A 13,116-nucleotide genomic window follows, 5' to 3' on the forward strand; every position below is an offset into this window, starting at 1 on the left:
ACTTATAATAGATATTGCCTTGAAAAACATGTATGCATACACTGTCCCCTGAGCTCAGCTATGTGCATGAAACAGAACATTTCTCTTCCTTCAAATTTTAGTTTTATAAATTTGACATATAGCAATATCAACTTGAACTGTTGTCATCAGCAGTGACTAAGCCCCTTGTTCTTTTTGTTCCACTTGTTCTCTGTTGTTCTGCTACTGTTTATTTCCTTAAGCTTCTTGATTCCAAGCATGCACTCAGTTACACTTGTTACTGGAAAGCTTTCAAAGGTTTGTGCACACAGGCTGAGGAGAGCAGGGGTTGCCTCGTGGTACCTACTCTGAGAACATTTAATGGACTAGTACATTTATTATATCTGTTCCTTCCACTGTCTGCAGTCAGCCTGACTGTGGCAGGAAAGGTGAGCTTAAACCCCCCACAAAAAATTCAGGCATCTCATTACCATACTTCACCAAGTCTCTAAGAACTTCAAGTCTAATTCCTTGCTGAATCTTCAGAGTTCAAACTCGGTTTTAATAACCAGATGAGATTGTTGACTCTTGAAGCATCTCTAAGGCAAATGATAGAAACTATTTTGATTCTCTTTTGTTTTGGGGGATGACTAAATGATACGTGAACTGAACAGACTGGGTCCTTTCAATGGGAGGTAATCAAAGCCTTAGGATTTTAATCTTCAGTGAATCTCGGAGTGGCTTAAATACTTCTGGGTTCTCAAGAGGATCTTTTATGTGCTGGGTAATGTATTTTGTAATGGGAGAGTGCTGGTGGTTTTAATGATCGCTCTTCTGCTTAGTAGAATTTTTTGCCCTTTGGAAGCTGGACAGGTACATCTAAAGCCTTAATATTTTTTTGGTTGTACCTGAAGAACCTGTGTCCTAGGGCTGCAAAGAGAATACTTTCTTTTCTTTGCAGTATTCTCTTTTTCACCATCTATTCTGTAGGAGCCAGTGATGATCCAAGCCAGTGGCTCTTTGCACACAGGTACTAATAGTGAGCATGAATTAGAATGTTTAAGATGGATGTTCTCTAAGTGTTCTAACCAAGTTTCATAACTGCCTACATTTCTTAGTGCACGTTACTGTTGACATCCTAGATTTTGGGGTGAAATTAATTCTTAGCCATCTAAGCAGTGCTCAGACAAAACGAATACATTATTCACACTTCTGTGTATGACTTCTCTTTCTAAATGTAGTCTTGAGACATTTGCCCTGTAGCAGCATGTACAAAACACTTCAGTGAAAAACATGTGTGGTTATGGACCCCAGATAAACCCTAACTGTTTCAGGCCAAGTGAGATTTGAGTTTTCCTCAGTAAATACACAGCTCCTCAACTGTAATTGTGCCAGACAATAAAAGCCAGCTTATCTTTAAAATCAATCAATGACCAGGCTGTCTCCTTAGGGAAAGACAGTAACTGTAGTTCCATGTAGCCTTGTCTGTCTTGGTTGAGTGTCAGAAGGCATTCAGGTCACCTCATGTACCCCGGTGTGTGGCAGACACCACTGTGATGCTGGAACTCAGGGGCCAGAATTCCCTTCTCAGCTGGCAGACATTGAGGTTGGCTGCTGCAGGACACCAGTCATGTGTAACACTGCAGTTCTGGCTGGCAAGTTTGTGGCACTTTATCAACCGTGGTGTTTGAGAGCTGGGAAAAGCTTTTGCTCTCCACACACACTGTTTCCTGCTTGACTTTGTTTCTGTGTTAAGTTAAAGGTTGATATCAATGCAGTTGATCAAACCAAATTTGTGTTGGCTTTGTCCATAACGATTCAAGTGCTAAAACAAGCATTGATTCTTGTTGATTTAGAAGTGGTGTCTGAGTATGTTATAATAGGGGGTGTTTCACTTGAGTCACATTTTGTACAATTTTTTGGCTACATGGTAGAGCAGTTCCTGATTTAAAAGTGGTTTTTGCTTTGGTGGTGAAAGGCCAAGAACCATGAAACTTACTGTGCATTTTGCTCACTCTGTCTCCTGTTTGTTGATATTCCTGTAAAGATTATTTCAGAATATGTCAGTTGGTTGATGGTGGGAAATATAAATGCATTCAGATAGTTTTTAAAACTGAGAAATTCTCATGTATAATTCCATTAAGGTGAAAGAGTGTATTTTAGTATGTTGTATGTTACTTCTTAATTATGATGTTTGATTAAACCTGTACCTTGAAAATCTAAGATACATCATTTGGCCTTTCTTGGTAGGAGCTGGCAGTGTTTTTAATCCATACAGCTTTTAGCTGCCTCAGGTTTTGGTCTCCTTGGTATACTGTTTAACTATGTTTTTACTCTTTCCATTATAGAAAGAAGCAGATACAAAGGAGAGATCTGTCTTTGATATTCCAATCTTCACAGAAGAGTTCCTCAATCATAGTAAAGGTAAGTTTAACTTTTGCAGGACCCTTTCCTCCTTGCTTTTCCAAAGTTCTTAGCAAATGCTGTCCAGCTGAAGAGTCCTTGCACTCTCCCATCTCAGCTTAAGTAAAGACTTGGGTATAGTTTCTGCTATTACTATACCTCCGTATATTCTCAACAGCTGAAAAGCAGTTTTTCCTGGCATTGTCTTCCCTAATAAGCCTCTTTTGAGAATGTTTCTGATGTTTATTCCAGCCAGTCCAAGCTGTGTCTACTGGTCTGTAGGACTAAGAAATGTCTATGGTGTATCCTGATGGTGATTCAGGCTGGTTAGCAGTATTTTATTTCCCCCCATATGGGGAAAGATTACACTGATATATTTTCTGTTACTCTGTTTGGTTTTCATATCTGTGTGTCTCAGGAGTTGAGGATTTTTTGCCAGATTTCTTGAAGACTTTCTTCACTGAACAGAGTTTAGATTCAGTTACTTTTCATGGTCAATAGAAAATTATTTTTGTAACTAGTGTCTTGTTTGCAGGATTCTTGGGACTGCTGCTAAGCTCTGTCAGTCTGATTGCATTTGGAATCAGTCTTTCAGTCTTCCTCCCTGATCAGTTCCCCCTGAACTGATCTTCCTCCCCTGATCACTTCCATTCTGATGCTTTGAATGTTTTCCGACTTCTCTCTCTCTAGGAGAGATCTCTATTTGAAAGTGCTACTGCAGGTGCTATTGTCACTCCATGATGTGCTGCTTTTTGTCTGTGAGCCACAACTGCACCATTTGTAGTTATCAGCTGAGCACTCCAGAACATTCTCCCCTCTTGCCTGCCGGTCCTAGAGATGTTTTTAGCAGTGTTCTGACTCTGGGGACGGGCTGATGTTCACAGCACGCGAGGCGGAGCTGCGGCAGCTGCGCAAATCCAACATGGAGTTTGAGGAGAGGAACGCTGCCCTGCAGAAGCACGTGGAGAGCATGCGCACGGCCGTGGAGAAGCTGGAGGTGGACGTGATCCAGGAGCGCAGCCGCAACACGGTGCTGCAGCAGCACCTGGAGACCCTGCGGCAGGCGCTCACCAGCAGCTTCGCCGGGGTCCCGCTGCCAGGTGAGAGCGGCAGATTTAACCGCTCTTGTTTGTGCGATGTGAGCTGAGAGCACGTGGGCTCTTGTGCTTCTGTGCTCTTGGCTGTTTCCGAGCTTCTGTTGCATGGCATAATGAAATACTAAAATGCACGCGGAGGAAAGTGTACAGGCAGTGCTTTATTTCGATGTGACATTTATTTTCTTATTGCTCTTATTCTTCCTGATAAAGTGAGTCACATATTCAGTCCTGGCTCTCCTTGACTCGTCTTATGAAAATCTTGCTAAATAGAATAGACAAGACTTGCAAGTTCCTCGATTAAAATAAAGGCTGTCTCTGTATTGTCAGCTGCCAGGGAACCTGCTTAGATTCTGTGAATGCCCAGCGGAAAGAGTTTGTTATAATCAACTATGAGACCCAAATCAAAGAGGACCATGCTTCATTAGTCCTGATATCCTTGGAACTGCTCACTTTATGGAGTTAGATTCTTCTGAACAATGTCCTCCTATCACAAGAGGTGGTGCATAGCAAAATCTCCTCCTTATAGCAGTTTGTATGTTGGCACAAATTACCCTTAGCGTAGTGTTAACTCTTTTGAATTGCTGTGGTCATCAAAATACCTTGTGGCTCATTTCACTGTGTTCACTGTAGGCAGCGGGGAAACCCCTACGATGGAAACCATTGATTCCTACATGAACAGACTGCACAGTATTATCCTGGCCAACCCACAGGAGAACGAGAACCTCATTGCCACGGTGCGGGACGTGGTGAACAGGCTGGAGCGTTAGTGACAGGGTAAGTGTTCTCTCCCAGGCTGCTCTTGGTGTCTGCTCTGTGCCTCTAGCACCTCTTCTGGTGCTGATTCCTGTGCTGATCACCATACTGTACAATCAAAAAGGTTTCTTCCTCAAAGCTGCAGGAGCAGGTTGTCTTAATGAAAGTCAAATTGGCTTGAATGTTTTCCATGGCATTAAAGGGCTCTGAAATTCCCTTTAGCTCCAAGATCTTTATGTCTTTGTATAAGGTAAGAGTTTCAACAGAGTGGTAACAGGGTGACTCATTTAGAAGAAGGTTCCTTTCTTGAGTGAAGTAAATCTGAGGATTTCAACAGTAATTGTAGGAACCGATGGCCACAGGGAAATTGTCTCAAGAGGTTACAGGTGAACTCAATTCTGTTATAAACTGAAAATCCCCTACCTCAGCTCTGTAGCACTTGTAGTCAAGCTGTTCTAATGAGGAAGGTTTAGATGCAAATGGAACACTGAGGTATGGTTTAAGCTGTACACAGCATTTGCTAAGACTAATGTTTATGTGGCTTGTGCATAGATTATTATTGAGCTCATGATTCTGTATTTTTGCTGCTGTTTAACAGCTTAGTAAACTGTAATAGAGAACAGAGTAGAAAAACAAATTAACAAAGAAGTAAATACCAGTCTTTCTGCATTACTGTGCTGCTTTGCATTTCCCACACCTCTCACTCCCCCACTTCCCCATGATGCACAGCAGTAGGCAGCCATGAGGAGTTTGCCTATTTCTGTTTTAACAAAGTACATACTTTCATTCTTAGGCATTTATTATGTAGAGATCTACTGTACATGTCTTGAATAGTGTTTAGAAATGCAAATCTGCCTTGTGCCATCTGCAAATATGAAGACAGGGCTTTTCATCCTTTCTGATTCTGATCTTTTGTGGTCCTGTGTAGAACAGTTAATTACACATTTCCCATTATAGTGTGGCTTTAGCTGGGAGATCATTGTCCTTCCAAAGGGTAGTCAGATGGAACGGAGTGTAGTTCTAAGAGATGACTGAGCTCCCAGCAGAATAAAGAAGTGCCTTTACTGCTGCTATTTGTGAAGGGAACAGCTTGTTGATCCAGGTCTGGGATTTTTCAGCAGCTCATCAACCTCCTCCTTTTTGTATACTGTTTTCAATTAGTTCTCAGGCTCAGAAAGAGAATTGGAAGGGGAAGGTTTTACAGAAGGACTAAGAGGGAAAGCCGTTTCTCATCCATCAGTTATTAGAAGGCTATGCCAGGCCCAGAGATGGATATTTGTGCTTTAAGTACCTTGCCTGAAAAATCGTATCTCAAAGCTACTAAAATCTAGACTTTCATTCTCTTGCCAGGTGGCTTCATCTTTCCTGAAGGATGGACAATTTCTGTGTTCCTAAACATACAGATACAATTTTCTTGGATAAGCTGGTTTTGGCTATAATTGATTTAGAAAAAGTAATTCTTGCTTTAAAATTCTTCCCTTTAACCTCTATTTGAAAAATAGTACTCCTTTCCCTTCTTTCCTTTTCCTACCAGTGCCTTCCCTCTTTTCATCAGCAAAACCGTGTGAATCAATTAAAAACGTGATTAATAATCACATAGTTTCACTGGATAATGCAGTAAGTACTGTTGTACTTACTGCATGTAACTGAATATAATGATCAAGTAATTAATGGGACTGTTAATTGCACTGACTTTCACTTGGCAATGATTATATTTTGGGACGGAAGAAAATTTTGGAAGGAAGAAGGTTGGGTTTTGTTGGATACAAACCTAGAAAATAGTAGAGATTCCCTAGAAAACAAGGAAGCTTTGGATAAAAGATTCAGCTGGCACATGATAAACTGTATCACCAAACTGTCATCATCAGTGTCCCTTTGTTAATGTGCATATGAAGTGTGTTAATTCTGAATGTAATCTCTGTCAACCAAGTGGTCTGTTTGAGGTTGAGACACATTACAAATCAGTAGCACAGAAAGCTCTGCCATGATACTCCTGAAAACAACTCTTGCATAGATCTGAGGTGGTTTTGGTGGCTTTAGTACATTATGTTTAAGAACTGTTGGACTATACTGGTGAATATTTTGGTTTTTCTGTGCTGCATGGTAAAAGCTTCTTTGTGCAAACAGTGTATGGGAAGAAGAGGAAGGGTTTTGTTACTTAGCACTGGCTGGAAACAGCAGCTCAGTTTGGTTGTACCTCTAGAGGCTGCTTCACTCTACTGAACGCTGTGTTTTCAGATCAAGCCTCCAAAACCCCATGTCACAGTGCCTGTTTAGTCCTGGCAGATTGTAGTCTTCTAACCTTTATTTTTCTGTTTCATCTGCAGGTCTCGTGACCCGGGGAAGCTTTACAAAATTTTTTTGGCCAGTGTGGAATAAGAAGCCATGAGGGAAAGCCTAGGGTAGGAGGCAGGATGGCAGGTTTGTCCTGGGCCCTGCCTGTGTGTTCTGTCAGGGAGACAAACAGATTCAATGCATTAAGAGATCTTAAGAAGCCACGGACACCGCCCACTTACCATTTGGAACTGTCCTCTATGTGAACATTTAAGAGCATGCAACTTTTGTGCAATCTACATTTTTTTTAATGGATTTTGCTGGGTGTGAGGGTGCCTGCATTCTGTGGACTGGCTGACTGTGGAGATGAAATCTCACCTCGTGAAATGGAGTCAGCGTATATGTTGTAGTAATAACTTTGATGTGTTCTATTGCCTAATGTCTTCTAGTGTCTTGTTTTGTTTTGTTTTCATGTTTATCCTGTGGTGTTACCTTCCGTCACTTTAGTTCTCTTCTTTTGATCTTGTTCCCTGATTCTTGCAGTACTGGATAGCAGCGCTTGTGCTCTCTGCTCTAACAGGGAGTTTTCCTTGGTGCACTGTCTTGTCCTATGCCTCCTGCTATGTTTATAGGAGCTTTTCTTAAGCAGAATCCTGGGGTTTTTTGTGATAGCCTGCAGTTCCTACAATGTGAGTTTGCTCCCTGCTAGAGACTGGCTGTGGTTGATGCTTTGTGACTTGATTCTGCTGTGAGACAGACTTCCTCTCTCTCCTCTCTTCAAGCACCTTTCTTGCACATAGCATCCTGCTCTTCTGTGGAGGCCTCCTGTTATCTCTTGAAAACGTTTGCTGGAGCATTTTACTATCACAAAGATCAGTGGAAATCAAGACAGAAAGTGAAACATTAGTTCTCCTCAGCAGTGAAAATGGGATTTTTTTTGGTTTAGACTAAACCCACAAAGCTTGCCCTTCCTCTGATACATTGTTCAGTCTAACTTAATGTTATTGCCTTGTTTTTGGGAGAATGATCTCATGGGAAAAGCAGTTCTCTGTAAAAAGAGAAATGGCATGGGGATTGCATTTTTTTTTTCCTCCCTGCCCTCCTGAAATTGCTGTGCTGGGAAGCAATGTGTCTGGAAGCAGCACATACATTTTTGCATGAATTATTAGAGCAGAGAAAGTTATTAGTAACTAGGTCCACATAGCAGCCCACAGAAGTCAGCATTACAGCTTGCTTTTGCTCTCACCTTTTTCTCAGTTCAAGTACTGACCATGGAGCATTCAGCATTTTATGTTTCAGCTGACCTAAATGGCCTTTCCCTTGTATTGAACTGAGCTTTGCATGTTTGAGTCTGATCTTGCTGAGCCGCACCACACCTCCTGGCAGAGCTGAGGCACGCACTGTCTGCACTGCCTTATGCAAAACTTTCAGTGCCCTTTGGTTGCTGTCAAATTGCTGATTCTGACTTTGACTCTGCAGCTGTTGGACATCTCTGGGCTTTATGGGGGTGGTTGAAATGCCCTTGCTTCCACATGACAATCTCTTTGCTCCTGCTTAAGACATCTGTTAAGATTCCCTGTTATGAATTGGAGGTTGCTTTCTTTACTGGAGTGTGTTGCTATCAGCATTACTTTAATGTACCCGTGACACAAATATTTTGAAGATTAAAAAGCAGTTTTTTCTTTTCCTGTGTTGTACACATGGACTTCATGCTAGCCTAGAGCCATCTTCAGGTCAGCACCTTGTATGCCAGGTCTCAGCTTACTCCTGGGGTTATTGCTGTAGCCAAGTAACAAGGATTTCTATGGAAATCAAGTCTTCCTTCAGAGGGAAACTCCTTTCTCTTGTTACCTGTTTTGCTTTCAAGACTTCACAAAAAGGAACCTCAGTTTGCTGCATTGACTTCCACTCTCCTTAGCATGGATGGGACCAGCTGATGCTGCCATGAACTTTTTTAGTGGGTTCTATAGTGAATGTTGTAAATCCTAGGGGTTGTTAATGCCTCCAGAAGAAGCACCTACACTTCCATCTCCTGTATATATTTTGATATTTTAGAACTGGTGATGTTTGACTCTCTATTGAAGTGGCCAAAATGCGCTGCATAGCCAAAACTGATTTACAAAATCCTGAGGTTCTGTCTGTGGCATGCTACCTAATACCTGGAGTTGTATCCCATAAAGACTCCAGTAATTCCATGTAATGTAGGATGAAGTTCCAGGCTGTAACATATCCAATCTGTCAGTAAGGTCAGATGGATTCAGGCTGCCCTGCTTACAGAAATCTGCTCATGGATACTGTTCATCCATCTCTGCTGAGAAGCATGCAAGTGTTGTGGGATAAGAAATTTAAGGTGCTATTATTAGCTGAGGGCTGACAAATCTCTTGCGTTTTCCCACAAGGAAGGAGGTGGGGTGGATTATCCATCTTGAAGCATCTGGGTTCTTGCTCACTGATGGTGTGACAGTTGATGTTTTGTATCATTAAGAAACTTCTTATTTATGTTGATTAACCCTATAAAAGTGGATTTTGTCTTTCCAGTGTTTTCAGAGTGTCACTTCAGTTTACAATTCTCAGTGTTGACTGATTTTAAAAAAATGAAGTGGGTGTCAAGGAGAAGAGCGGAATACAATGCTTTTGTCACTTAAAGAAATGTTAAGAGAAATATATGAAAGCAGAATCCATTTGCTGGATTAATGTATTTGGAATTGTTTAAATGCCAACTTTTCTGTACAATGTTTTTGTAATTAAACTTTGGAGCTCCTTGGTTTTTAAGAAGTTGATGTGCTTGTTTGACACTGCTTCATTAAAATTGTTCAACGTCGAATCCATTCTGATTCAATTTTAACTGCATTTTCATGAAAGAGCTATTACTACATTGAACTCTGATCAGAGACTTTGTCAACTCCACATTAACCTTTGAAAGGAAATGTGCCTCTTCCACCTCTCCATCCTAAGTGTCTTCCTCTGAAAAAGCTAAAGGAATTTAGATTATTACTTATAGTGATGAAAGCTTCAGAGTCTTTGGTTATAGCTAATGGTTGTCAGGGCCTTTCCCTAACTCATATAACTTCAAAAATGTCGTATCTCTCACTCAGCCCTTTTGTTGCATCCTCGTATTCCTTTATCCTCCCTAATTTCCCACCATCATCGTGATTTTCTTTAGGAATCTTCTGTATCATAACTATTGCTCCTCACTTGATTTTTTTTTTCCCCTACTAGATTTTTATCCTCTCTTTACCCACCTGCTGGATGAGAATGGAGCAAACTGTAGCCTCATTGACGTTTGTACTTGGTGTAGGTGCTTTGTGGAGGAATTTGGATGACTTCTGCCTCTCCCAGTGCTCTTTCTGAGGCCACAGTGCTGTGAGCAGCCATGTCTTTATGCTACTTTTGGGTCACATCTCATTATTTTTGTTGCCAGGTTAATGCCTGGTCTGTCTGTACCAACAGGGTTGGTATTGTCTTCTTCCTGGGACAGGCTATATTCAGGTTTAGAATAATTTGGAGATTTTTAAAAAAACTCTTAAGTGTGTAATGGTAAAGATACTAAAAGTAGAAGGACTGCAGGGAAAACTTGCATAGGAGAATTAGCTGCCATGTGCCACTGGCTGGTTTGGAGCTGGAGACAGGAGCAGCAAGACAGGTGCACACTCGGAGGAAAGAGTAAGAGCAAAACAGCAGCGAGTTCATAACAAGAGAAGAACTTCATTCCTTTCTGACCTGTGCTCCTGGTTGTGGCACCAGGGGCAGATGGTAAATCATGCTCAATTTGAGACAATGCAGTGTAATACTTCCTCTGTTTGTTCCCTCCTGTTTACTCTGCAGCTGGGCTGATAATTAATTACCATCCAAGGGAAGGTGGGGGGATCTGAGGCCTTCGGGCTTTTAGGAGGAAGAGATTGCTTCCTCTTTGCTCAGCCAGGTTCTTGTTGATAATGTGGAATGTGGATTTATTTGGGATCTGAAATTAGGTCTTTTTAACATTCTGCTTCATTTCAGTTGAATCCTTCAGTCAGGAGTACATTGATGCCTCTCCTTTACTTTTACCATAGAATCTTTCTGCTTGTGAACCATGAAGAGTTTTGCTGCTTCTTTCTCCTTCATTGCTGATAGTATTGAGGTTTTTTAAACTTTAACTTTTAAAAAATTACACTTACAGTTTGCTATCTTAATTGCAAAATCTCTGGATTTTGTATGAACTGTACCATTTTGGTGTCTGGTGACAATTCCACATCCATTATGTAATACAAGGCATATCATGTATACAAACTGACTTGTGGGTTTTATTAATTAACCTATAATTCTTATGCTGTGGAAGTTTGGGTTTTTTTCCTATTTACTGTGCAAATACTAGTGGTTTGTGTGTCTGAAGATGTAAAAAGGCAAGTTATTCTAAGATGTAAGGTAATTGTAATGGTCTCTGCTGTCTCTTCCTGTTGATGAAATGGCTCCCCTCCTGAAGTTGTTAAATATTCTACTTTCTGAATGGTCATGCATACTCTGGAAGGCAAAAGGCATTCTCTCGTTTCCTTAGAAATATATCTGTGCATTGAAGTCTATGTGATCTTTCTGTTTATAAACCTGGGTTCTAAAACTTAACGAAAAAGAGTTCTGCCTGTCCAAATCCATGGCTGCTAGATACCATCTGGTTTCCTTGAATTGAGTGGAACAATGTTACATCCACTGAATACCTGACTGACTGGAAATCAGAAAGTATGTTCTAGTTTTTGTTTTGAGGCAATAGCCCAGTGGGATTTCTCCTTCTATCTCATATCAGCAGTTCTAGTTTTATTAAATCTGTTCTAGTGTTAATCAAGAGAGAATTCCCTCATCTAATTTATTTGAAATACTGCTTAAGCCCAAGACACTCGCAAAGAAATCCCCAGCTGAAATTCGAGGCCTCTGAATGCACTGTTTCAACCCCTCACCCTTCAAAGTGGGTGTTAACAACTGTATCAGTTTTTTGATGCTTTTCAGAGGAAGTTTCTTTTCCTCAATAACACTTCAAATTCCTGCCTGGGCTGGTTTTGTGTTTTGGATATTGGAAGAAGAGAAGTAAACTGTTTGGGCTGGGGGCAGATTAGCAGGAAGTTTGAGAGAAGTACAGGCCAGCAGGATGGCTGAGTCCAGGAGAGTAAAAAGCTCTGGAAAATTCATCTAACACCATTCCTGGAAAGGACTGTTGTGCTTTTAGGATGAATGTTGTATGCAGCGGAACACAGGCTGCATTCCTTGTGTTTAGCAACTGATTATGGAGAGTGTTGACACTGTCATCCAAGGATTTAAGTTACTTTAAATTGCTTTTACCCAAGCAATGCATCTGCTCCTATACAAGGTGTAATTACTCTATAGTGGTATGTGGCTTTCAGGCACATGTGTGAACTTGATGTGCAGGAGGAAGGGTTTAAATTTCCTTTTGCTTACTGGCATTAATGATGAGTGGCTCAGGCATACTTAAATGCACAGAGACAACTTCTGTTTACAATATTTTTTTTTTTTTTGTGATGAAGGTGGCAAGAATTGTCTTCCGTCTTCACCCTATTAAAAAACCTGTGAAGGGACTTTGTAGGATAAGGACAGAAGAGGAGGATACAAGAATAGCATTTGCCTTTATTCTTGAAGTTAATGTTCACTTACTACCAATACAGAAATGGTAAGAGTTTTCAGCCTCAGTACATTTGAATCCAGACCTGCAAATTCCATACGTTCTTGAAGTGCTTTTGAGGAGGAAAAGTAGCAAATGTGAAAATGAAATTCCATCTGCACCTTACTTTCAGGACTTCACAGTTGGGCAGTAAATGTGCATTTCCAGATATCTGAAATCTCTATCCATTTAACCATTTTCCTTCTGGGGGGAGCAGTGCCCTCTGATGATCTATCTTGGTATCTCAGAATGAGAGTGAGAAAGCCTTGCAGTGAGGCCAGAGCTTCTGCATGTGTAAATTTAAGTCAGTTCCTTGGTTTTGTTCTAGGCTGATGGCAGTTTCTTAGGGTTTTGATATCTGTGGATTTTTTGTTTGTTTATTTTTGTTGTTGGTGGTTTTTTGTATTTTTTTTGTTTCTGGGGTTTTTTGTTTTTTTTTTTAATAGATTCATATCTGTTTCATGCAGATACATTATTCTTTTCCTACCACTGTTTGAGAGCTGGTCAGGGGGGATGTGGTTCAGCAAGTATTCCTGTGTTACAAGGAGAGCAGCATAGGAAACATGACCTGAGTTAACTTGTCTTTGAGGTCATCGTTCTGACAGCAAGGAGTGGCTGTGATAAAGATTTCTGGTTGGCAAAATCAGAATGGCTCACTTGGAGCTAGCAGGAGCTGTGAATACATAAATCCAGGGAATGGAAGCCTTGCAGCTGTTCGTATTTACACAGCACCATGTCTTTGCAGAGCTGTTTTTTTCTGGAAGTCTGCAGCAACTTCACACTTCATCAGCCCCACCAACTCTCAGGTGTACAGCAAGGTGGGAACTGCTTCTCTGTGGTCTTACTCTAGCCAGGAGCACCCCTGCTCAGCCCTGAGCTTCACTGGTGCATCAAAACACTAAAAAACTACACAGCTTTTGGTTTTTGTAGAAAGTTTTCTGTATTTTGTGAACTGTCTGAGCTCCTGTAGAAGTCTGGCACGCACCA

At 41.0% G+C, this 13,116-nt stretch overlaps 1 protein-coding gene across 5 annotated transcripts in view; it reads left to right on the forward strand.

The window, feature by feature from the left end:
- The window catches only part of HMG20A (high mobility group 20A), a 38,604-nt gene extending 29,276 nt beyond the window's left edge, over positions 1–9,328 (forward strand). For all 5 annotated transcript variants that reach the window (XM_062501445.1, XM_062501448.1, XM_062501449.1 and 2 more), the window contains 4 exons: positions 2,307–2,382; positions 3,246–3,461; positions 4,089–4,232; positions 6,539–9,328. In XM_062501445.1, the coding sequence (XP_062357429.1) occupies positions 2,307–2,382; positions 3,246–3,461; positions 4,089–4,225 (429 nt within the window). In that variant the 3' untranslated portion in view covers positions 4,226–4,232; positions 6,539–9,328. The remainder of the gene's footprint in view (positions 1–2,306; positions 2,383–3,245; positions 3,462–4,088; positions 4,233–6,538) is intronic.
- The last annotated feature ends 3,788 nt before the right edge of the window (positions 9,329–13,116 follow it).

The sequence above is a fragment of the Cinclus cinclus genome, chromosome 13 (assembly GCF_963662255.1).
Source record: "Cinclus cinclus chromosome 13, bCinCin1.1, whole genome shotgun sequence".
NCBI lineage: Eukaryota > Metazoa > Chordata > Aves > Passeriformes > Cinclidae > Cinclus > Cinclus cinclus.